The sequence below is a fragment of the Chiloscyllium plagiosum genome, chromosome 4 (assembly GCF_004010195.1).
Source record: "Chiloscyllium plagiosum isolate BGI_BamShark_2017 chromosome 4, ASM401019v2, whole genome shotgun sequence".
In the NCBI taxonomy this organism is placed as follows: Eukaryota; Metazoa; Chordata; class Chondrichthyes; order Orectolobiformes; family Hemiscylliidae; genus Chiloscyllium; species Chiloscyllium plagiosum.
This window is the reverse complement of record NC_057713.1, coordinates 82,187,163-82,211,816: the sequence shown is the minus strand read 5'-3', so window position 1 is coordinate 82,211,816 and position 24,654 is coordinate 82,187,163. Positions and strand designations below refer to the sequence as shown.

The following is a 24,654-nucleotide window of genomic DNA, read 5'->3' as shown; positions in this document are numbered from 1 at the left end:
TTTGCCTTACACTACCCTGGAGTCATTCATTACTCATGTCCTTCACCTTATCAGACTTTCCTTAATGTTCATTCATCTTGACCTTTCCTCCGTACTTGTTTAAAAACCATTCATCTCTAATGCCTTCCAGTTTGATAAAAGATTATCAACCAACAGTATCACTCCACACAGATGCTACCTGCAATTATTTCCCAGAACTTTGTGCTTTGATTTCAGATTTTCATTAACCAGTGTTTTGCTTTCATATTACAGACAGGTTGCTCAAATGAATCAGGGACAGGATTGTGTGCTTTTCCTTTAACCTGTTTAGCCTGTTTGAATGCTTTATAAAGAAAACAATTGTTAATTACTTGGTTGTAGCTATTCATAGATGACAAATTACAAGAGTTACAGATGATTTTGATTTTTAAAATTATTTCATGGGATGTGGGCATCAATGGCTAGATCAACATTTATTGCCAATCCCTAATTATTCTTGGTGGGGGTGAGTCACTTTCTTGAAGAATTGAAGTCCATGTGCACACAATCCTGTTAGGAAGATTCCAAGATTTTGATCCAGCCACAGTGAAGCAGCATTGATTTATTTTTTTATCTCAGGTTGTGTGCGCTTTGCAGGGGAAAATTGCAGGTGGTGGTGCTTCGATGTATCTGTTGTCCTTGTCTTTCTACATGGTAAATATTATAGGTTAAGAAGATACTGTTAAAGGAAGCATGGGAGTTTCTGTAGTGCATCGTGTAGGTAGTACATACCTATGTTGGTGGTGAAGGGAATGAATGTTGGAGGAGATGGATGGGATGCCAGTCAAACAGGTTGCTTTGTCTTGGATAGTGTTATGCTTCTTGAGTGCTGTTGGAGCTGCACCTAAGCAGGTAAATGGAAATGAATGCATCCTGACTTGTGCTTTGTAGATTGTGTACTGGCTTTTGGAAGTCAAGAGATAAGTTATTGGCTGCAGAAGTCCTGGTCTCTGTTCTGCTCTTGTATTTCTTAATCAAGTTGATCCAGATCAGTTTCTGATCAATTATAACCCCAAAAACCTCCACCCCACTGCCAGAACGTTTATAGTGGGGAATTCAGTGTCAGAATGCCATTGATGGGTGGCACGGTGGCTTAGTGGTTAGCACTGCTGCCTCATAGTGCCAGGGTCCCAGGTTCGATTCCAGCCTTGGGCGATTGTCTGTGTGGAGTTTGCACGTTCTCCCTGTGTCTGCGTGGGTTTCCTCCCACATTCCAAAGATGTGCAAGTCAGGTGAATTGGCCATGCTAAATTGTCCATAGATGCTAGGTGCATTAGTCAGAGGGGAATGGGTTACTCTTCGGAGGATCGGCGTGGACCTATTGGGCCGAAGGGCCTGTTTCCACAATGTAGGGAATCTAATTTTTTCTTTTAAATCAAGCGATTACAGTTTCTGATGTTGGATATGATTACTACATGGCACCTGTGGGAAAATCTTACTTTCCACTGATCAGTCCAAAACTGGATGTTGTCCATGGCCTGCTGCTTTTGGCCACAGATTGTTTCACTACCTGAGGCAACTGTGAATGGTACTAGATAATGTGTAGATAATGCAGTAATTAGTGAACATCCCCACTATTCCCTTATAATGAAAGGAAGGTAACTGATGAAGGAACTGGAGATTATCGTGCTTGGGCCACCGCCATAAGGAACTCCTACAGCAATGTCCTGGGAGGTCTGATCTCCAACAATCACAACCATCTTCATTTCTGACAGGTATGATGCCAAGTGTGGAGAATTTTCCTCTTGATTCCCATTGGGCCCTGGGGGGTGCTGCTGAACAAAGAGACCTTGGAGTGTAGGTTCGTAGTTTCATGAAAGTGAAGCCATAGGTAGATAGGATAATGAAGGAGGAGTTTAGTATACTTTCATTTATTGGTGCGAGCATCATGTATAGGAGACGGGAGGTCATGTTATAGCTGTACAGGGCATTGGTTAGGCCACTTTTGGAATATTATGTGCAATTCTGGTTTTGCTCTAATCAGAAGGATGTTGTGAAACTTGAAAGAGTTCAGAAAAGATTTACAAGGACGATGCCATGGTTGGAGGATTGGAGGCTGATCAGGCTGGGGCTGTTTTCACTGGGGCATAGGAGGCTTAGGGATGCCTTACAGAGGTTTATGAAATCATAAGAGGCATGGATAGAGTAAATAGGCAAGTTTCTTCTCCCTGGAGAGGGCATAGGATGAGAGGGGAATCATTTAAAAGGGACCTAAGGGGCAACTTCTTCATGCAAAAGGTGGTGCGTGTATGGAATGAGCCAGAGGAAGTGGTGGAGGCTGGTACAATTACAATATTTAAAAGGCATCTGGATGGGTATATGAATGGGAAGGGTTAAGAGGGATATGGCCAAGTGCTGGCAAATGGGTGTAGGTCACATTGGATGTCTGGTATGTGTGCATCAGTTGGGGCTATGGCTATGTTAGTATGTTTGTATGGCTACTAAAAATTTGAAACAAAAACAGAAATTGCTGGAAGATCTCAGAAATCTGGCAGCATCTGTGAAGAGAAATCAAGTTAACATTTTGGGTCCATTTCTGAAGAAGGGTCATTGGACGTGAAACATTAACTCCAATTTCTCTCCAGACGCTGCCAGACCTTTTGAAATTTTCCAGCAATTTCTATTTTTGTTTATTAAATCTAGACTTTCAATACCTTCCTTTATCTTCCCTCCACAAAATTGGGCTCATTCAAAATTTTGCTGTCATGTTGCAATTTGTTCCATGTCTATCAGTTCATCATCTATGCTGGCTGATAACACGTTTAAAACTCTAAGCTTTGGTTTCAAAACCTATGTCTATTTATCTCTGTAACTTCCTTTAGCTTTGCAATTGTCTGGTATCTGCATTCCTTCAGTTCTGACCTTTTATGCATTCCAGATTTTAACCATTGTGCCTTGCCTCAGCTGCCTAGCCTCAGATCTGGGAAACACTCTCAAGATCTCTTCCCATTTAAAACATGTTGAAAAGAAATAAAAATTTGGTCCTCTGTCCTGAATGTCTGCTTATATGGCTTAATGTCAAATTTAGTTTTAGAATGCTTTTGAAGGAAGATTTGAAGGTTTAAAATTAACTGTTTCTCTCTCCACAGTTGCTGCCTGGTCTGCTGAGTACTTCCAGCATTTTCAGATTTACAGTAATCACTGCACAGTATTTGTGTCACTGTCCACAGCCTGCATTTCTGAATTTCCACTCAACATTCAAAACAGAAACTCAAGGTGATTTACTTTGGACAGGCTTAAGATTTGTATATTTTATTTTAAATTGCAAAAATATACTTTGTTCATAACAATTTCATATATAAGTATATATAGCAGGTTGTTATTCTGTTCTGTACGATCTTTCGAATGAGAAAAAAGAAACCCAAATAATACCACGGAATTTTACATACCACAGAGCTACTATGCAGTTGCAAATAACAAGGGCAGTTTAACTCATGCAGGAAGAAAATATTCACATTTTCAGGCAATGAGGGGGTCTGAGCCAGGAACATGTACTTTGGTAGAAAGATCCTAGATGGTCTTTCTCCACCAGACCTTAATGTGTACCTCAGCATGTAGACCTGGATCTTGAAATGTGCCAGTCTGCAAAACCCAGCGGAGATCCAGATAAAGAGTGCTTTTCATGAGTTTATGGACTGTTAAATGTCAACCACATTGTGGTGGTTCTGGAATCACATGTAGCCAGACCAGGTAAGGATGGCAGATTTCCTCCCCAAGGGTCATTAATGAACCGGACGGATTTTTCTCACAATCAACAACGTTATCATGATCATTAGACTCTAAATTCCAGATTATTTTTTAAAATTGAATTCAAATTCCACCAACTGCTATGGTGGGATTTGAAATCAGGTTCCCAGGATACTCCCTGGGTCTCTGAATTGACAGTCCAGTAATATTACCATAAGGCCTCCTTACCTGGTTTTCTGCCACCATGCTTCCCATTGTGATGAGTGATACTCAAGCAAATTTATTTTGCAGGAGCAGTGGAAAGCAATTGCAGGGCTGCTGAGAAGTTGGGTCCAAAACCAACATATTAAGAACAAAAATTGTTATCAATTTGCTCATCTGAGAATTTATTGCTACACATTGTAATTATACATTCAGATCAGGTGCTGGTACTAGAAATTGAACTTCTTATTTAATACCAGATTACAGGGAACAACGTTAGCTTGCTCACTGTACCAGTGCTGAGTAACAAACTATACAGTTTAATAAACTTGTTTAATCAGGTTTGTCAAGGAATAAATATATGAGAAGTGACAATTTTCTCACAGCAGCAGACACTGAAGAGATTCATTTCAACCGCCTCTCCTCATGAATCAATCCTGCCAAATTTTTCCATTTCATTCCCAAGAACTATTCAAGGTTATGTGTGGGAACTTTTAAATCTTTCTCATCGGTCTGGAATTCAGCAAGGAATTCATAACTCAGAGTGTAGATCTTTCAGAATTCCATTGCTATCTAATATTGTAGTCAATGTAGTGCAATATCTTCCATTTCTTTCAATATTTGGTGCAGATTCCTGAAGAAGGGCTTATGCCCAAAATGTCGATTCTCCTGCTCCTCGGATGCTGCCTGGCCTGCTGTGTTTTTCCAGCACCACATTTTTCAACTCAATATTTGGTGCATACCCCACTTAATCCCACTACCTTTTCTGCCTTTTGTAAACAGTTAAATTGAGGAGATGTTCACAGAAGACAGTTCAAACTAAACATCCTCTATTTCTCGTGGCTCTGTTAACATGACAGCAGGTATTATTCTAGGAATAATGACTTCTGGATTTTTCAGAACCAGATTTTCAAGATTCTATTAGCATGCTGCTTCTTTTCCATTTTTACTACACTACGTTGTATATCTAACAGTTTTAATAACTACTACACTGTGTACAAATGTGCACATGTAAAAGGTCTATAAGTGCCAATATTCTTTTGCAGGTATGTGTTTCTACTGCATCCTATTTTTGTTTCAGCAATCTTTTTACTTTGCATTTACAGCATCAGTTTTGCTAGTTTCTCATCACTGTCAACTCACGAGACTTGTCCTCCTGGTCTGCATGCTAGATGAAATTTTAAATCAGACTTGGCAACCACCAACATTTCATAACTGAAGACACATAGCATTGAAGAGATTTGTTACACAGATCATGGGTTAGTATATTTTTCAATTATAAATCAATATTGATTGACGTGCATTTGATGAATAACTATTAGTAACCAATTTAATTTCAAACAGGCTTGGCCCTTTTCAAAAATGACATTGCTGCATCTGAAAGCACTTTACAAGAATGGTTTAAAAATCCCCAACTTCTTGTCATCTTGACATTTTGATTCTCCAGCTTGCTCCCACTCTGTTCCTCTCATCCTCCATCTACCATAGTGTTCCAATGAAATGCCATGCAAACTTGAGGAATAGCATCTCATTTTTCAACTTGGCACTTTTATGCCTTCTGGCCTCAATACTACGTTCAACAACTTTAGATCTTCTGCCTCCATCCTGTACTGTGTGCCTACTTTTGTTGACTTGTTTCTTTCTTTATACCTGTATGATGCATTTAGATGCCTGTGATGTAGCCATTCACACTTCATCTAGTCACAACTATTGTTCCTTTACTATTTCCACCACCACTCCCTTTGGCTTTTGTTGTTGTTTAATCTTTTCTGTTCTACTACAGACTTCATTCTGTCTCCCCCCTCCACTGACTTAAATATTCTTACTTTCAATCTTCCTTATTAAAGCTCATTGATCTAAAATGTTAAATTTTTCTTTTCACTAATGCTGCTTGACTTGCTGAATATATTAAGCCCTTTTTGTTTTAAAAGAACCTGTTGGTGATCTCTGACCCATGTTAAAGAAGGACTCACCCTCCCACCGCACTAGACTGATACAGCACAGGAGACCTTTGAGCCCATTTTTGTCTGTGCTGGCTCTTTGGCAGAGTTATCCAGTTTGTTGCACTTCCATGCACTCTCTTCAATGCCCTGTAAGTGGTGTTTCTTCAAGTATATTTTTCCCAATTTCATTTTGATTACTATCCGTAATCTGCTTCCACCATTCAGACCACCAGAATTCAGGTTGGAAAAATTAATAAAAGAGAAGTGCTTATAGGGTTGGATAAGGAGGGACAAATTGTCTGTTTCTAGTCTCTAGAATGTTTCTTCAGTTCAATTTTCAGTGCAAACATTGTACCAAACTCTCAGAAATGGCATAATTCAAATTTCCACGTGGATCAGAGGCATCACAAAGTCCTATTTAGATAAAAAAGACTTGGTAGTGAGAACAACAATTCTGTGGCCTTCTGTAACACTATCAAAAGGGAAAGAAAATCTAATGGTCAATAAATCCCAGGACCAAATGGATCTCCATATAGTCTGGCTCAGATTCTCAGGCTGATGCAAATTTAAATAAAAACGGAAAATACTCATTGGGTCTGGCAGTATCTGTGGGTAGAGAAGCAGAGGTAAACAGCTAAATCACCCCTTTGAAGGCAGGTTAGGAGGTGGGAGGAGTAATAAAATGGTGGTGAAATGCAATGGGAAGGAAGCCTAATATCTTTACATGGCAAGTGAATACTACCAAAGCAGGGAGGGAGGTTGCTCTGGGAGGTAACTAGGCATGTTAAACACACAATTTAACTGCTTTTCAACCAGAGTTGTCTGATTTTTTTCAGCATGTACATTGAAACAATGGGACTTCAGCACCTTGCCAGCTATAACAAGGCAGAGTCAGTGCTGGATGCCATTAGCAGCGATTGCAAACAGTAGTATGAATTGGCAGAGTGCGCAGAATTAGTTGCAGAGATAACAGTCTGGAGTTGATGCTAACTGACCTAGCACAATAGGTCCGGATTGCCTGGCTATACTCTCCAATTGTATATTCAGAGCCAGGGGAACGAGAGGCCAGAGAAGAATGCAGCTACTTGTCATGTAACTGATCCACTTTGCTAAGAGACCTTTAAAGAGAAGAACAAAGAACAAAAAAATTATAGCACAGGAATAGACCCTTCGGCCCTCCAAGCCTGCGCTGATCCAGATCCAGATCCTGGTGGGCATTCATGTATCTGTCTAGATACATCTTAAATGATGCTATCGTGACTCTATTGACCGGTGTTGCCACCTTCAGAGAACATTGGACCTGAATACCCAGAGCTCTGTACATAAATTCTCCCCAGCACTTTTCCATTTACCGTATAGTTCACTCTGGAATTAGATCCTCTAAAATGCATCACCTCTCATTTGCCAGGACTGAACTGCATCTACCATTACTCTGCCCAACTCTCCAATCTATCTATACCCTGCTGTATTCTCTGACAGTCCCCTTCACTATCTGCTACTCCAGCTATCTTAGTGTCATCTGCAAATTTGCTAGTTAGACCACAGATACTTTCTTCCAAATCATTTATGTATATCACAAACAGTGTTCCCAGCACAATCCCTGTGGAACACCACTGGTCACAGTTCTCCATTTTGAGAAACTCCCTTCCGCTACTACTCTCCTGTGGCCCAGTTCTTTATCCATCGCTGCACCCCATGTAATTTCACTTTCTCCATCAGCGTACCATAGGGAACCTTATCAAACGCCTTACTGAAGTGCATGTATATGACATATACAGCCCTTCTCTTATCAATCAACTTTGTCACTTAGAGTCATACAGATGTACAGCACAGAAGCAGACTCTTTGGTCCAACTCATGCATGCCGACCAGATATCCCAACCCAATCTAGTCCCACCTGCCAGCACCTGGTCCATATCGCTCCAAACCCTTCCTATTCATATACCCATCCAGATGTCTCTTAAATGTTGCAATTGTACTAGCCTCCACCACTTCCTCTGGCAGCCCATTCCATACACACACACACACACACACACACACACACCCCATCCTCTGCATGAAAACGTTGTCCCTTAGGTCTCTTTTATATCTTTCCCCTCCCACCATAAACCTATGCCCTCTAGTTCTCAACTCTCCCACCCCAGGGAAAAGACTTTGTCTATTTACCCTATCGATGCTACTCGTGATTTTATAAACCTCTGTAAGGTCACCTCCATCTCCAACGCTCCAGGGAAAAACAGTCCTAACCTATTCAACTTCTCCCTATAGCTCAAATCCTGGCAACATCCCTGTAAATCTTTTCTGAACCCTTTCAAGTTTCACAACACCCTTCTGATAGAAAGGAGACCAGAACTTAATCAAAGAATTCTATTAAGTCAGTAAGACATGACCTTCCCTGCACAAACTCATGTTGCCTATCACTGATAATCCCATTTTCTTCCAAATGGGAATAGATCCTATCCCTCAGTATCTTCTCCAGCAGCTTCCCAACAAGTGATGTCAGGCTCACTGGTCTATAATTACCTAGGTTATCCCTGTTGCCCTTCTGAAACAAGGGGACAACATTAGCAATTCCCCAGTCCTCCAGGACCTTACCCGTGTTCAAGGATGTGCAAAGATCTCTGTTAAGGCCCCAGTATTTCCTCTCACTTTCCTCAGTAACCTGGGATAGATCCCATCTGGACCTGAGGACTTATCCACCTTAATTCCTTTTAGAATACCCAACACTTCCTCCCTCCTTATGCCGACTTAACCTAGAGTAGGCAAGGCATCAGAAAAGGAGAAAGCGGCAACTACAGGGAGTGTAACCCTGCTAACGAGAGGCAATAGAAATAATGAGCTTGGAAGGAGATAAGAAAAAGGAGATTGCAGAAGGGAACACAATCAGACTCCCGTACAGAAAAACACCACCGACTGGAGAGGTTTTATGGTTGGGACCCTCATCTTCCTACAACCATGGGAGGAGCATTGTCATTGATGCTTCTCCAGCAAGGGCATTACCAAGTTGCCACAACAGTTGATGAGCTGAGCCCTATGGGAAGGAGTGGCCACCCAATGTCTGCTTTGTTAAACATCGACTGGAAATCTCTACACTTCAGGATCATTCTGAGAATCCACTGGAGATATCTGTGGCAGCTACCAATTTCTCCTCATTGTTGCATCGAAATGGTCACTAATGAGATTCATTGTTGCGATTCATTCAAGAAGGTCTGCCACGGTGGGTTTTTAATTGATCTGGATGGTCAAGATCACAGAGCTGTAGGATTTGGGGCCAATGATGGATTCCCCAGCGTGCAGAGATTCATTGTGGCCAAAGTTGTTCACACAAAAAGTTTCCCACTGACAAGACAGCAGCCTTCATCACAGAGATGCTTTCACATCCTCATTATACAAGTGGTTCTTGAAGCTGCCATTACGTCTGTATTCTAAGGCAGTCTCAGGCATTTAATTTTTTTCTACATTAACCTTCTCCCCTATCTCAACTCAATACTTTCAAAAGATGGACAAAATGAAAAATCACATGACACCAGGTTATAGAACAACAGGTTTATTTGAAACCAAAAGGATGGATACAAGCTGTTAAGGGGCTACACAAAGAGATAGCTACTTACACCTGTAAGGAACCCAAACACAGGTGCACAGAACATATACAATAGCTGTACAGGACTATTCAAGTTGCCACTACTCTTCTATGATGCCTGAATAAATCGAGCAGAATCTCATACATCATGATGGTATGCAGTGATCTCCACAACCTGGCCCTAGGAATGGACAACCTCTGAACAGCGTATACCTGGAGTGTGACGCCTTCTCAACTAATAAGGATACGAAGGAGGATTGTAATCAGGTACAATAGCTTGAAAGCTCTGAGAGATATCAAACAAGGTGCAATGAGAGATATGCAAGATGGCCTTGATTCAAAAAAGTTTCATATGAATTATACAAATCAATCAATCTAATAAATCTTCAATCTTCTGAAGCCCTGTTTTTATGTTGTTGAATACCCTTATTGTCTTCCAAGAGTTATCACATTGATATTTTCCCATGCTTGTGGATGTTTTTATGTGCTCCTATTTGGTGATGTCCTGTGTTGTCACCTGAGACAAAGACTGCTGATCTTTCAGCTCTTTGGCTTTCAGTGATTGTGGCAATCATCCTCTAATTTCCGTAGACCAGGAGAGCTTTAACGTATGGAGGTTCACCTCCAAAGGTGCAAGAGCCCACTCTTGTCGCCATGGCTTCAAGAAGCTTGGTGTGCCACCATCAGTAGGGCTGAGGAACAGTTATTAATGCAAAAAGCACTCTAAAGGAGTCCCTGCACTCTGCAGATGTCTGCTCCTCTACTCTTACAGGGTCTACTTAACCTTCCTTACCCACCAGTGGAGTTAGAGAACCTAGAGATAACTTCAGGCAAATCATCCTCCACTTTTGACTTGCTGCTAAGCCTCTCACTGATTCCCCCAGAATCAGTGTAATATCACATGCTCCTAGTAAGCTCTTACAGATTGCACCAGCATTTCAGGATCTGATACTCCCCTGCGCTGTCTCATTGGTTTTATACTTCACCTGCTAGCCTTGAGAATATCACATGCAACTCTACCACCTGTGCATGCTGCATGACTGGCTTATGATCCTGGAAGCATATCTTGCTTGAGGTAAAAAATTTTAAGCAAGTGTAAAGAGGGAAAGAGCAGGAATCTTATGCAAAAGGGTAGAGAACACAATGACATCTCCTCAGGGTAATGAGTTTCGGTTGTTGATCATCATGTGACTGAACAGGTTGACTTTTAACCCATGCTTGGGTACATTTATGGGCGGCATGGTGGCACAGTGGTTAGCACTGCTGCCTCACAGCGCCAGAGACCCGGGTTCAATTCCCAACTCAGGCGATTGACTGTGTGGAGTTTGCACATTCTCCCAGTGTCTGCGTGGGTTTCCTCCGGGTGCTCCGGTTTCCTCCCACAGTCCAAAAGATGTGCAGGTCAGGTGAATTGGCCATGCTAAATTGCCCGTAGTGTTAAGTAAGAAGGGGTAAATGTAGGGGTATGGGTGGGTTGCGCTTCGGCGGGTCGGTGTGGACTTGTTGGGCCGAAGGGCCTGTTTCCATACTGTAAGTAATCTAATCTAATCTAATCAGAGATGGAACATACAAGATATACTTTTTCTATCCTTCTGTACTACAGAGAACACAGGAAATTAAAACATAAAACATTTAACTGTGCAGGCCAAAGGGAGTGGCAATAGAATGTATAAAGAAACAAAGTTGATGCAAATGATGAGATCCAGAATAGCTGCCTTCTGAAGAAAGAAAAAACTGCTGGGTCCACTATTTTCATCATTTATACAAGCGATTTGGATGTGCGCATAGGAGGTATAGTTAGTAAGTTTACAGATGACACCATAATTGGAGGTGTAGTGAACAGCGAAGAAGATTACCTCAGATTACAATGATCAGATGGGCCAATGGGCTGAGGAGTGACAGATCGAGTTTAATTTTAGATAAGTGCGTGAGGTGCTGCATTTTGGGAAAGCAAATCTTAGCAGGACTTGTACACTTAATGGCAAGGTCCTAGGGGGTGTTGCTGAATAAAAAGACCTTGGAGTGCAAGTTCATAGCTCCTTGAAAAGTAGAGTCACAGATAGATAGGATAGTGAAGACATTTGGTATGCTTTCCTTTATTGGATAGGAGTTGAGAGGTTATGTTGCAGCTGTACAGGATGTTGGTTAGGACATTGTTGGAATATTGCATGCTATTCTGGTCTCCTTCCAATTGGAAGGATGTTCCAAAACTTGAAAGGATTCAATAAAATTTACAAGGATGTTGCCAGGGCTGGAAGATTTGAACTATTGGGAGAGGTTGAATAGGCTGATGCTGTTTTTCCTGGAGCGCGAAGACTGAGGGGGTGACCTTATACAATCATGAAGGTCATGAATAGGGTAAATAGACAAAGTCTTTTCCACGGGGTGGGGGAGTCCAGAACTAGAGGACATAGGTTTAGGGTGAGAGGGGAAAGATATAAAAGACACCTAAGGGGCAACTTTTTCCACGCAGAGGATGGTGCGTGTATGGAATGAGTTGTCAGAAGTAGTGGTGGAGGTTGGTACAATTGCAACATTTAAAAGGCATCTGGACACTCCACTGGTCACAGGCCTCCAGTCTGAAAAACATCCCTCCCACCACCATCCTCTGTCTTCTATCTTTGATGGATATAGGAATAGGAAGGGTTTGGAGGGAAATGGAGAAAGTGCTGGCAGGGGGGACTAGATTGGGTTGGGATATCTGGTCGGCATGGACGAGTTGGACAGCAGGGTCCGTTTCCATGCTGTACATCTCTATGACACATTTGGATCAAAGTGTGATAAAGCTTGATGAACAAGTTATCACCATTTTGAAAGTTTTCCACCTCTTCCAGTCATTAATGCCAATTCTGCTGTGCTTCAATGAAAAGTTGTGTGTCTTTGTGGTCTTTTCTTTGTCATCCCTTGGGACACAAGTCATTTGAGAGTTGAGAGAACAGAACCTAGCACAGTGACAATTTTCCACCATCCAGTCATAATGTCCTGTCAATTGTAATTGATCTTGCAGGAATTTCTCCCAAATGCTTGTAGAGCTGGCATCAAGGACACTAGCATCTGCTTGACTATCCTTGCATTGAATCAACAGATGCACTGCTGGTGAAATTTCTGTTGCACTTTTATGTAGTCGCTCACATGTAGTCCATCTGGTATAGGAATATTCTATACATTAGGTAGCTTTTTGAGAGATGTGGCTGGCAAGGTATGGAAAGTGCTCAACATATTCCAGATATGCTCCTTTCAAACTATATGGGAGATGAAATACCAAATCAGCAAAGAAATGTGAAAGGAAGAGTAACAGAAGAAACAGAAGTTTCAGACCTAAAATATTTTGTCTTGTCACAGATACTAATTTCAGGAACGTTGTCTTCAATCCCACAGATAACTAGAGAACATTTAACCATGAGCTATTTTCCCCAGAGGTCCAGAAATCTGTCTAAAATGGTGCAGATTAATGTGGGGTCTAATAGATGATTTCTCAGGGCAACTGGAGCTCAGACATCAGACCTACTCTGCTCAGCTTTTCCAGGTGTGGCTGCAGCCTAGCCAGTTGCTGCCATTGAAAAGTGTGCTTATTTATTGACTCTAACAATTTACTTGAGACAACAGGAGCTCCACCCCAGCTCCAAGTATTCTTGATAGCTGCAATCAACTCCCCTTCCCTTTCCTCTGTACCATCGTTCCTCTTCTCCAGCTCAGCAGCACTTACCTGAGAGCCTTTAACAGAATGCAGGTGAGAGAAAACCTTCTGCTGGATCTTCTTTCAGGGTTTGAACTCCACAACATCTTCCCAGTAGCTGACATCTCAGCCTTCCCCTGCCCATTTAATGGTTTTTGCTTCTCAGTGGAGCTCTGCCAGAGTCAGCAAGCAATGTCATGATCTCTCACCTTCCCGAATTTTGTCGAGACTATCAGAATCAGAGCCACGTGCTCAGAGTCCAGATTCAGGGCTGCCCAATGCCAAGTCCCAGATCTGCCACTCAGAATCTGGATAAAGCAGCTTACACTTGAAGTTTCTTGCAGATCTGCATTGGCTTGTTAACTAACACACTCATACATTTTCTATTTCTCACACCGCTAATTAAATCCAGCCTTGCAATATGAGCCCGATGCAGCAAGGAACCAAACAGTCCAAGGTCATTACATCTCGGCTGGACTACAACCCAGGATCCAAAGGTCAAAAACTAGTGCCTAATCCATTACGCAATCCAGCTTCAGAAACACTGTTGTCTCAGAAAGTTCAAGTCACAAAACTTATATTTAAGATGGGTAGAATTAAATTTGCGTTGAAACTTTATTGCTGGAACAGCACAGCAGGTCAGGCAGCATCCAGGGAACAGGAGATTCGACGTTTCGGGCACAGGCCCTTCTTCAGGAATGAAGAATTCTCCTCGAAGAATTAAATTTGCATTAATTTCTACATTTATACTTTTAAAGTAAGTACGTCTTTATCTTTTAACTAGGTGTCATGTTCATTAATCAGAACTCTCACTAAGCTGAAGGCTATTCCTTGTAAAAATGTCTCCTCCAAAACCAGCAGCTGGATCTGGGCTTTAATTCCTGGAACAAGTCACTATTTCAAGTCAGCGTGGATACTGGTCTGAAGCGCTCCCCACTGACTTCAAGAGCTGTCACCACTGCTGCGTCTCTTATGTTCTCTTATGATCATATTCTCTCTCTTTCCAGGACTTCTATGCTACATAATTATCTTATTCTCGTACTCAGTTGTCACAACCTTTCTGTCTCTGCTGAATGCTTTGTTTCTCCTGTGTAGTAGTGGCTGCTGCTTGGATAAAGGCACACAGCAGAGGACCCAAAGTAATCAAGAAATCATGTTCATTTGTCTTAGCCCAAGAGGAAACTCATTTCTAAATTCCTGTGAAAACCACAGATTTCAAAGCGCTGCTATGAATGAGACTTCATTTTACTTAGAAAATGTCTTGCAATTTCATGTCCTAATAAGGTTCCAACTCCTCAGGTACTGTGCCCCATTATCAAACCTGCAAATTTCATTCCCCTGCACCCGATTTCCTTAAAAAGACCCATCATTCACTGTCCTTCCATAATACCACCCCCATTTCAATCTTATCTTCCTCTTCGCCTATGAATGTGTAATTGCCTTCCACAGCTGTGTCCATTTTCACACAATTCATGTTTGCATTGCTTGAATTAATTGCAACAGCAAAACAAATTCACATATAACCTTGTGACACACACAGACTAATGGTGCATTGTTCCTCAGTGTATTTTCAGTCTTTGACATGGTTGACCAGTCTCCTCCTACAAATTATGCCTTCTGTTCAGAGGGTCGACCCTTGCTTAACTCACTCATTGCCTATACAGCTTTTCCAGGAAAACTTCTCCTTCTACTTCAGTGTAAAAATCTGGAGCTCCCCAAGGATCAATCTTCAGCCCTTCCCCAAATGCTCCGCTTTAGTGGTATGATTAGCAGACATCAAGGTCACATCTATTTTGACATTAACAAGCTCTACATTTTCATAATTTCCAGAGACAGCTCAACCAATTTTGTACCATTAGATTGCTTGAGAGATAGCCAGGCAGTAGGCACATCAAATCACCTAGTGCGGTTAATTAACTAGAAAATACTGAGAGCTAACCTACAGGGATGTACCTAAGACAGGCAACTGAATCAGCCACCCAAATCCAGCAGGGGTCCTTTTAAGATAATTATGTCAGTTCCTGATGACATCAGGATCTAGTTGCAATTTTTACCCATAGGCTTCAGCAGGAAATGATATTAATTTCCTGATATGCCTACACAATAAGGAGCTGGGTTGGGACTAGGAGGCCTCCAAAGGGTAAGTTTTAATTATTTTTTTTGAAAAAAATTTCAGTTTGGCCAGTCTCAGCACAATTCCATGTCTTCCCAGAAGAAACCCCAGTTGAGGTACCATGTCCCTGGACATACATCTCCAGAAGAGACCTACTTTGGGATACTTATTCTGAAAAGAACCATTTTCATAAGTGTTGAAATGTCAAAACTTCTAATCTTCTTGATCAATTAGTAGGTGACATTCATTTGTGGATGCCCTTCCTGGGATTAGCTACTGCTGGCAGTGTTGGGTGGGACAAGTGGTTTCATCATCATCAGAGATTTAGTTTTCAAAAAAGAACTTCTGTTGTGGCCAAGAGTTGAATTGAGTTAAGTTTTACAGTCAGTTATTTCAAGTAAAGACTAAAGACAAAACAATGACAGAACAGAGCAGAATAGTATACAGTCATGTCTCTGACAGGAGGTATCACTGGATATCAAGATCCACTACTCCATGAGACATACCAGATGGTCAATTTGTTTCTTTTTGTTCTAGTTATCAAGAATAAGAGGCTTTCACTAAGCTATTAAAATCAACTTTATTACAGGTAAACATTACTCAAACTGACTGCAAACTGGTTTTCAACTCAGATATTAAGGGAAGTCAGAGATATCCCCTTGAATCCTAAACACGCACACATTTATTCAGAGTTAGGGCAAAGCCATATACAATTCTGCTAAGCTATTATTCGGAGTAATAAAGGCTAAAAGAAAAGAAAAACAACCCAAGTAAAAGGGCAAAATTGAGCAAGTAAAAGATGGTTTGATTTCTCACTGTTCCTTTGAATTTTTATTGATGACGTGATTGCTTCAAATACAGAAGGACAGAAAGTCTTTAGACTAGAATTAAAGATTCAGCTGAGAAATGTTTAAGAATTCTGATATTTGAAACTTTATCAGTTCTTTTTTTAAACAGCTTCATTGAGAGCGCTATAGAGTGCTACGTTCAGCTCCAAGCTACAATTCCTACTGATATCAACTATCTCTGACCAGAGGCTGTTTCTAGGCAACAGCAACCTAGATCCATTGTGATTTTCCAGGTCTACTCGTCTAACAATTAAATCAATAAATCTTCACCCTTATCTCTAATTAAAACTTTGCTTCCCAAAGTCTGTGTTTTGGAAAACAAGTAGACCATAGTCTTCTTGAATTTTTTGACTTTCCAGATACAAGCAATCACATTATAAATCCTTTCCAATAAGTAATGTTCAAACGTGTCCATATTCCAATTCTCAATCTATAAACATCGCCATTCTCAATAGTATAGGTCATCAGGTTAGGATCTTTACATTATCAGGCTTCAAAGTTTGAAAGTCATTAGAATCTGTTTAATGTGTGCTTGAGATACATCATTGGACTATTTTTAAATCACATTGTTTTCAATTCCACAGTTGGTAGCCCTATGAATTGTGTCTACAGGTAACAGGTAGTGACTTTGGTGCTCATCAGCAATCTCACAAAAGAACAATACAGTTGATCACTTGTGTTCTCAAGTGTTTCCAGACTACAATTGTGTGAGGCCTCTGAGAAATCATGGTAATTAGGTCCAAGACTGATGTGCAAACCTTTCTCGAATACTTTTGATGGCTTTACAATGCTGCTTTGTGATTCTGGCTGACTACACAGGCCTGTTTGTTTTTCCTCTAAAAGGAAGCAACTGTTTTAGCTAATAGTGACCAGCAAGATGGTGGATCCTTCAGTATGAGCTGGACAAAAAATATCACGGAGAAGCCAAGGGTGTGATGAGAGTTGCTGGGTGAGTTGATTTACTTTGTCTAGGAGATCATCCTCGTGCAAAGGTCACAGCAAATTGCATTTTTGTAGGGATTAAGCTCTGAATTTTCTATTTGGAAGACATTTCTAAAATCAAAGTGATGAAAAGTGTTTCACATGTTTCTCTGAGTTTGGAATGGATTTAACATTGAGAAATTAAAAGTTAGGCTTTGGGAGTGAATAAAAAGATGCAGCACTGTTGCAATTGTCACAGTTATGACATTGAGATTTTTTAAATATACCATGGGCATGGAAATATTACATTCTTGAATAGTATTATTTCTAATCAATAACTCAGTGTTTCAATGATGTAATACACTAGCCAAAAACCTGTCAGTTACATTACAGGAATAGCCACATTTTTCTTCATTAAAACAGGAGGAAATAAAGCCATTGTCTGTCAGCTACATTACAGGGATAGCCACATTTTTCTTCTCTAAAACATGAGGCAATAAAGCCAATGTCTTGGTCCACATCTTAAAACTCCATGTTTTTCTGCCAATTCTATTCATATCTCTGGCAGCTGGCTGAGGCAGAAAGAAAGTCTGTTCACTACCATGTTATCCAACCACCATTTACTCCATCTCACCTCCATGGCTTTGTTTCTCAACCTCAGTCTAAAAAAGGTCCACCATGGCTTTTGTCAGATGTAGTCCTGACTGTTTCAATGTTCTTAAAGACATTTCAACCTCCATTCACTGCAAACTCCTTGCTCATCTGAAATCCTGACAGCCATATCTCATTTTACACCAATTTCTACTCATCCATTGTGCTTTTGCTTGCTGACCTAAACTTTTCTTCCAATTCGCCAATACCTCCAACTTCAAGCTCTCCTTTTGGTCTTTAAATCTACTTAACGACACTTTTCCTTGAACTTCCATAAGCACGACAACTTGCCTGAAACTTTATAGACTACACCCTCAACCATCTAGCCCCATACTCTGGAACTCGAACAACTCACACTGATATTGTAGCTTCAATATAATTAAAAATACTAGAATGTTTCATGGGGGCATTATGAATTTAAATATCTAGCTGCAAAAGGGTGTAGTGAGAGAGATCAGGAACTCACCTGGGAGTCAAATGTAGTACCAAAGTTGTGAAGAGTCTAGTTTGACCATCGACCATTTTCAGGGAGAGGATGGAGTCAGTTGCAAAGGGAGAGAGAGTTAGTGACAGAAAGACTAAACATAATAGTGTAATTAATTTATAAAGCGGATTCCTTTTTAAACCCTTTGCATTTTCTCCTTTTAAGATTCTCCTTAAAATCTACATCTTTGAGTTATCACCGCTCCCAAATTTCTTTATTTAAATCACTACTCAATGTTTTTATATGCTGCAAAGTGCCTTAATGTAATTTTCTGATAAAGGAGCAACATATCAAGGTGATATAAAGTATCTTGCAAAACAAACTAATGGGAGGTGAGGAGAAACTATTTCAAACAGCAATTAGTTACAATAAGTTTGTTCTCCACTCCAAGAACACACGAACTGTTTCTATCTCTAGAGATGCTGCCAGGCCTGCTGAGTTTGTCCAGCACTTTCAGATTTCAAGCACCCACATTTCTTGGTTTTATGTTAACGATTACTGTGGTTAAGGTTTGGAAAGCACTGTCTGAAAGTGTGGTGGGGGCTGGATCAGCCGAGGCATTCAAGAGGACGTTAAGATGAGTACTGTGATTAAACAAAACCAACATAAGGGCTAAAGGGGAACGGCAGGAGATTGACACTCACTCAAAATGTTCCAGAGGGTCGGCGCAGAAACAACGGTCTAACCCGTACCCTAAATTTTCTGCAATTCAGCGTGTATATAAAAGAATCGAAATGCTTTTGCTACCGGAACACCTGTCCGTATTTCGTCTGTCTTTTCTTGCAAGTTTTCGTTTGACACCCTGCTGTGGCAGATACAAAACATATAAAAATAGATCAGAGCGATGAAAAAATGAAACTTTCGGACGGAGTAAAGGCTATAGACGAGAAAAAAATACGTTCTTGACGAATTGATGACTAAATCTGCAAATAAATCCGAGCAAATCCTTTCAAAGATGATACTTACAGGTGTAGTGGTTATCTCACCTGTCTGACCTGGCTTGCCCTCCCCCTCAGGGCATCCGTTAAAGGCAGTGGCGGTGGGGGCGGGGGTTAAATCTCGCGATCAACGCGGGATTACTTTCGGAGAAGTATAGGACTATTTTGTGGCAAGCGCGGAGGACGCTTGATTGTGACGTCCAAAGGCTGCACAGGCGTGAGGCGACGGTCGACGAGCCCGGGGCGGGGCCTGGACGTGGAAGGGAGAGGCGTGCGCCGCCGGAAGCGACGCGACGGGCGAAGCTATAAATAAAGGCGAGTTGTGTCGTTTGACCCTCCGATCCCCGGCTGTGTGTGTGTGTCTGTCCGTGTGCACCAGGCTCCATCCGAGCTTTCCCGTCAGCACACTTTTCTGTTCTATCTCTATACATAAATGATTTAAAAAAAAGAAAAAAATTTAAAAAAGCGGAAAAAACTCTTACCCAAAAAATTTAAAAAAAACCCGAAAGAAAAAAAGCTGGGTGGGGGTGAAAAAAGAAAAAAAAGACAACCCGAAATCAAGTCTCAACGTCCAAGAAGGAAGAAAAAGAGAGAAGAAAAATCAACCGAGAAGAATATCAACAACCTAAGAAAAGGAGAAGAAAAATATTACAAATTTTTAAAAAATTAAACCGACGACGCCGACAAGGGTGTGTGTGTCTGTGTGAGAGAGAAAAAGGAGAATATAAAGGAATCCTCGAGGAGATCAAAAGAGAAAAGTACCTTCAGATCCAGAGCTTCATTCAGAGAGGAGCCGAATCCCGAAGCCGACCGATCTTACTGGGCCTCGGCCTCCTCCAGCCCTCCCTCCCGCCCGCAGGCGCCATCTCCTCTTCTTCCCGGCCCCTCTCTGTCTCTCTCGACGCTTGAATCCCCTTCCCAGTCTTTTTTTTTAAAAAATAACTCTTTATTTCCTCCTTTAAACTGTCCCACCTCTGATTATTTTTTGCCTTCCCCCACCCCCCGAGGTTGTTTTTTGGAGCGAGTGGAAGTTTTTTTTTTCCGCTGCTGTTGGAAATCCTCCCTCTCCCTCTACCCCTTCTCTTTTTAATTTAAACTGACCGAGCATTGAGTCCCTCACCTCTGTCGCCACCATGAACCCCAGCGCCCCCAGTTATCCCATGGCCTCGCTGTACGTTGGCGACCTGCACCCGGACGTGACCGAGGCGATGCTGTACGAGAAGTTCTCCCCAGCCGGGCCTATTCTGTCGATCCGCGTGTGCCGGGACATGATCACCCGGCGATCGCTGGGCTACGCCTATGTCAACTTCCAGCAGCCGGCCGACGGTGAGTGACCGGGTGATTTTATTTTGGGGGTGGGGAAGAGGGCATACAGATTGGGGAAGGTTTGGTGTAGTGCCTGAGGAGGGAGGATTTTAGCGGCGGGGGATACCGGGACTTGACCCGGCCTCCAGAGGCTTCACCACGTGAAACGGCCTCCAGAGGCCAACCCACACTCTCCAACTCGACTTCGATCCTCATTTTTTTAAAAAAAACCTCCGCCTCTTACAAGTCCTAAACTCTGGCTTGCCCGCATAGGTGACCAGCACCAGCCATCCCCTCCTTTTTTTTAATCTCTTACTCTTTACACACACCCCATTTCGTATTAAAGGGCCTGAGGCTCCAGCCCGCACCTCTTTTCTTCCCACCCCCGAGTTTACAGTCACCATGTGTCGTGTCTCTGTTTGCGCGGGCCTCCCTCCCAGGCGTTACTTTATTCTGCCTACTCCAGAGGTGTATGTAGGTGGTTGGAAAAAAACAACCGACGTGGAATTGTGTATTACCGATCCTTCTATCTGCCCCCCCCCCTCAAAAAAAAATCCGCTTTTAAGGGGTCCTCTGAGTCATGATTAAACTTCGCTGCAGCTCTTAGTTTAGCTTTGCAATTCGACAGCCTAAACTGGTTTGTTTTATGTGTTATCCAGTATGGTTTGCTGCCAACGGCGAAGAGACGGGATCCTAACCGACTCCCCTCTTCCCTTCACTACTCCCTCACGTGCTGAGGTCAGCGCAGATTGCGTTACTGTGTCCCTGATTTCATATCTGGCAATCGGATCAGGAATCGCAATGATTCAACCGTTTGCTGAATAAATTTGCTGAGCCGTCAGCAGTATTCGATGTTAAAGGATTGTTCCTCGGGTATGCAATTGTATATTATGCCATGTTGACTTGCTGATACTGGTGTCAAAAGACTATTGGCCAAGCACACCAGCTTATTCTTTACTATGACCTAATATTTGAGCGCAGACCTTGAGGGAGGTCGTTAGTGTTTCAGGTGTTACCTCGTACGTTTTTTGTGGTTATTGTGTTTTTGTTTGAAGAAATTGTTGAACAGGTCTCAGCAGTCCCATCACGTATATGAGACTTCATCTTTCTGTAGAAAAGAAAACATCTGCCATTTGTTCTAGTTAGCATCACTTGAGCAGCATTATTTGCCCATTTAACTCACTGTTGATTCTTTCTTTGAACAAATTATTGCCATGGTTCCCTATATTACAGCTACACATCAAAAGTAGCATAAAGTACTTTAGGATGTTCGCAAGTCATATAAACAAAACTTAATTTGTTAGTTCCTTGCATTGTATTTTGCAACTTAATCTAATAAAATTTTGGAGTGGTCTAGGTAAGCCAGGGCAGTATATTGTAAGTAAATCAGCTGGAAATTGAGAAAATTACTCCTATAACTTCTAAATGTAAGAGGGTATAGTGTTATCTTTATACTTGGTTATAATCTATTGTACTTTGAGCTGCTGGATGGGCATGCTGCAAGCAAACGGTTTGTGTTGGGTTGAAGTTAAATGTCATGTCATATGCCAAATAAGTTGTAGGTTAGCTGCCTCTGTGAATAAGTTAAACAGCTCAACTGTACCTCTCAACACATCCCTGACTGAGTCTCCGGATTAATTGATCTGATGAGTAGACCATTGCCTTGGGAGGGAATGGTATAAAACTCAAGTACTACCATGTTTCTAATTTGATATCAGATAGTAATCCAATCAAAAATCTACATGTTTCAACCACTTACTGAGCCATTAACAGGAATTTGATGTTACAAGATTGTTCTTGAGGTATGACAGCTTTGTGGTATTGGTGCCAAAAGGCAATGGGTCAAGCTAACTTCAGCTTAATCTACAGCATAAAGCATGTATGTTTATACAGTAGGCAATGATAGTAGAGGAGGGGAGTGATCGGCAAAACAAGCACAGAAACTCATCTTGCTAAAGGTTACCTGTACCCAGCTACTGTATCTCTATACAGATGGTTTCTACAGTTAGCAGAAAATTGACAATCTTGGGCATAAAGAATGGACGTAGAAGCTGAACCTGTAACCAATGTGGCATACTGCATTGTGGGAAGGAAATTGATGAAAAAAAACTTTTGACCATTAAGCAAATCTGAATTAGGCACGTATCAACAAATTTCACATTCAGTTTATGATCTCTTTCCAAGACATAAGAACACAGTGATGCATTGAGCATATCTTTGGCAGCTTTCTGCTATGAAATTCGTTTTGAGAGTCTAGAAAACAAATTCTGTAGGTATGATTCCATTGTTCAAAATTATTGGTATGAGCTAATTTGAGTCTGTTTCAATAATGTTTGATTTAAGAGGTAATGCTGAGAACAGTACTTTCCAAACAAAGATGAATCTGATGATCATGAAAGAAAATGAAGGCATGCAGAATATTCCTTAAAACCATTTTGTACTGTAGTGTAATAAGACTTAGATCTGTTACCTAAATTGTTATTTTGAAATCACTTTTCCTCAGCTGAGAAGTCTCTCCTTTTCATCTAATGGGGCCATTCCTCCTCTTTCCAGAACAAAGTTGCCATTGACCTTGACCGTGTGCCAATTATAGTCCATTCTCCATATTTGTCCAATATGATGTCACCACTAATCACACCACCCCTCCCATCTTTTGTTTCTGTTATAGCACCCTGATGTCCTCAGCCACCGCCACTGGGCCCTTCTTTTCCATCCTGGACCATCTCCATTCAGCATGAAAATGTGCCTCTAGATTCCAGTTGCCTATTTTTAAATTTGTGGCATTTCTGTGCTGACCACTTTGCCCTCAGCTGCTAGCACATGTCTAATGAAACTCCTCGAACAGCCTTCCAAAGTTAACACTGTTAAACAGTTTCAGATCCTGACCACTACACCTATTTGTGGCGTGTTGACTATTGGAATTGTCCAGCTCTTGCATTGTACCTTCCAATTGTTTCATCTTTCAGTTCTTTAAATGGCCCTTTTGTCTGGAACATTATCTCTTTTGTCATTTAATCAGTCCTTCTTTTTCTATCTATCATTGACCCGTTTGTTCTTTTTCCTCTCCTCAGACACCCCTTTTCCTGCTTATGCAGTTAGAATCTGATGTAATTTTTCCAATTCTGGTGAATGGTCTTTAATCTGAGAGGTTAACTGTATTTTTATCCACAAATGTTGCCTGATCAGCTGAGTACTTCCAGTGTATCTTGATTTTATGATGGTGAATCAGTTTCAGAAATGTGATGCATGAGTTCAATTAGTAGATTGCTCATAGGTCATTTCCAACATACTGAGCGTTAACAGTGGATTTCTGTATTTGCCTTTTTATTTATTGATGCAATGTGGATGTCACTGACTAGACCATCGTCTGTTGCCCATTCCTAATTGTCCTGGAGCATCCTCTAACTGTTACTGTTCCCGAAGTTTAGATGTAGCCACAGTGCTGTTCAGTAGGGAATTACAAGATTTCGACCCTAATAAAGTTTGCAAAAATGTACTAAATCTTATTAATATAAAGATGGCTAATCTAAATCACTTAAATAAAATTGAGATGAAAAACAATATTTTGCATCAATAATAGAATATATTCCTGGACTGGACCTAAAGAGAAAATCAAAATCAGAAGTTAGAGAATACTGTGGTGTGCATACTCAGAACCCTTTATATTACAATGCACAGTTCTGGTCATATTGTAGGAACAATTGTTTGGGTATAGAAATAAACTGGAAATTTGGGAGTTAATTCTATGGAGAATTGAACTGTGGAAACTCGGGCGGATATCTTCAAATTAAGGGGAATGTGCCTTTTTAAAACTAAAATGTAGGAATAGATCTGAATAACCTGAAAGAAAAATAGAATGACAGTGGAATGAACATTTTAAATGAATTTAAAGCTTTTCTCCAATGAAGAAAAGAAATTGAGCACGTTATTATAAGGAGAGTTTAGAGATTCATTGAAACGTACAAGTTCTTAGTTATATTAATTCTTACCTTGATGTTTGTAGTGCAGGTTAAACTAAAGGTGGCTTCCAAGTTTAGAGTTCAATTTTATTGTTCCCGTCACCTTAAACAAGATTGATGAAGGGGTTGTAGCTGCCACTTTCAAAATTTTCTGTAAAGGCCTTTAAAGAGATTTAGTTGAGCAGTGTCCTCTCCAAAAAAAAAATAAAATTTTGCAGCTACCAATGGCATATTTCCACATGTGTTCCGTCATTAGTCCAAAAAACTCAACAGCAACTTCTGGAGTTTACACACTGACATTGGACATGTGGTGTCAGCAACCAGAGTAATT

The 24,654-nt window shown here is 41.1% G+C and overlaps 1 protein-coding gene and 1 long non-coding RNA gene across 7 annotated transcripts in view; one reads left to right on the top strand and one right to left on the bottom strand.

Annotated features, from left to right (window-relative positions):
• LOC122549156 overlaps positions 1–19,284 on the bottom strand; it is a 48,550-nt gene extending 29,266 nt beyond the window's left edge. For all 3 annotated transcript variants that reach the window (XR_006311436.1, XR_006311435.1, XR_006311434.1), the window contains exons 1-2: positions 18,766–19,284; positions 18,104–18,139 (exon numbers count right to left, since the gene is read on the bottom strand). This is a non-coding gene — a long non-coding RNA (uncharacterized LOC122549156). The remainder of the gene's footprint in view (positions 1–18,103; positions 18,140–18,765) is intronic.
• A 98-nt stretch (positions 19,285–19,382) lies between these two features.
• LOC122549152 (polyadenylate-binding protein 1) overlaps positions 19,383–24,654 on the top strand; it is a 24,883-nt gene continuing 19,611 nt past the window's right edge. For 2 of the 4 annotated variants that reach the window (XM_043688495.1, XM_043688494.1), the window contains exon 1: positions 19,383–20,385. In XM_043688495.1, the coding sequence (XP_043544430.1) occupies positions 20,193–20,385 (193 nt within the window). In that variant the 5' untranslated portion in view covers positions 19,383–20,192. The remainder of the gene's footprint in view (positions 20,386–24,654) is intronic. The other 2 variants (XM_043688497.1, XM_043688496.1) reach the window with 1 other exon arrangement.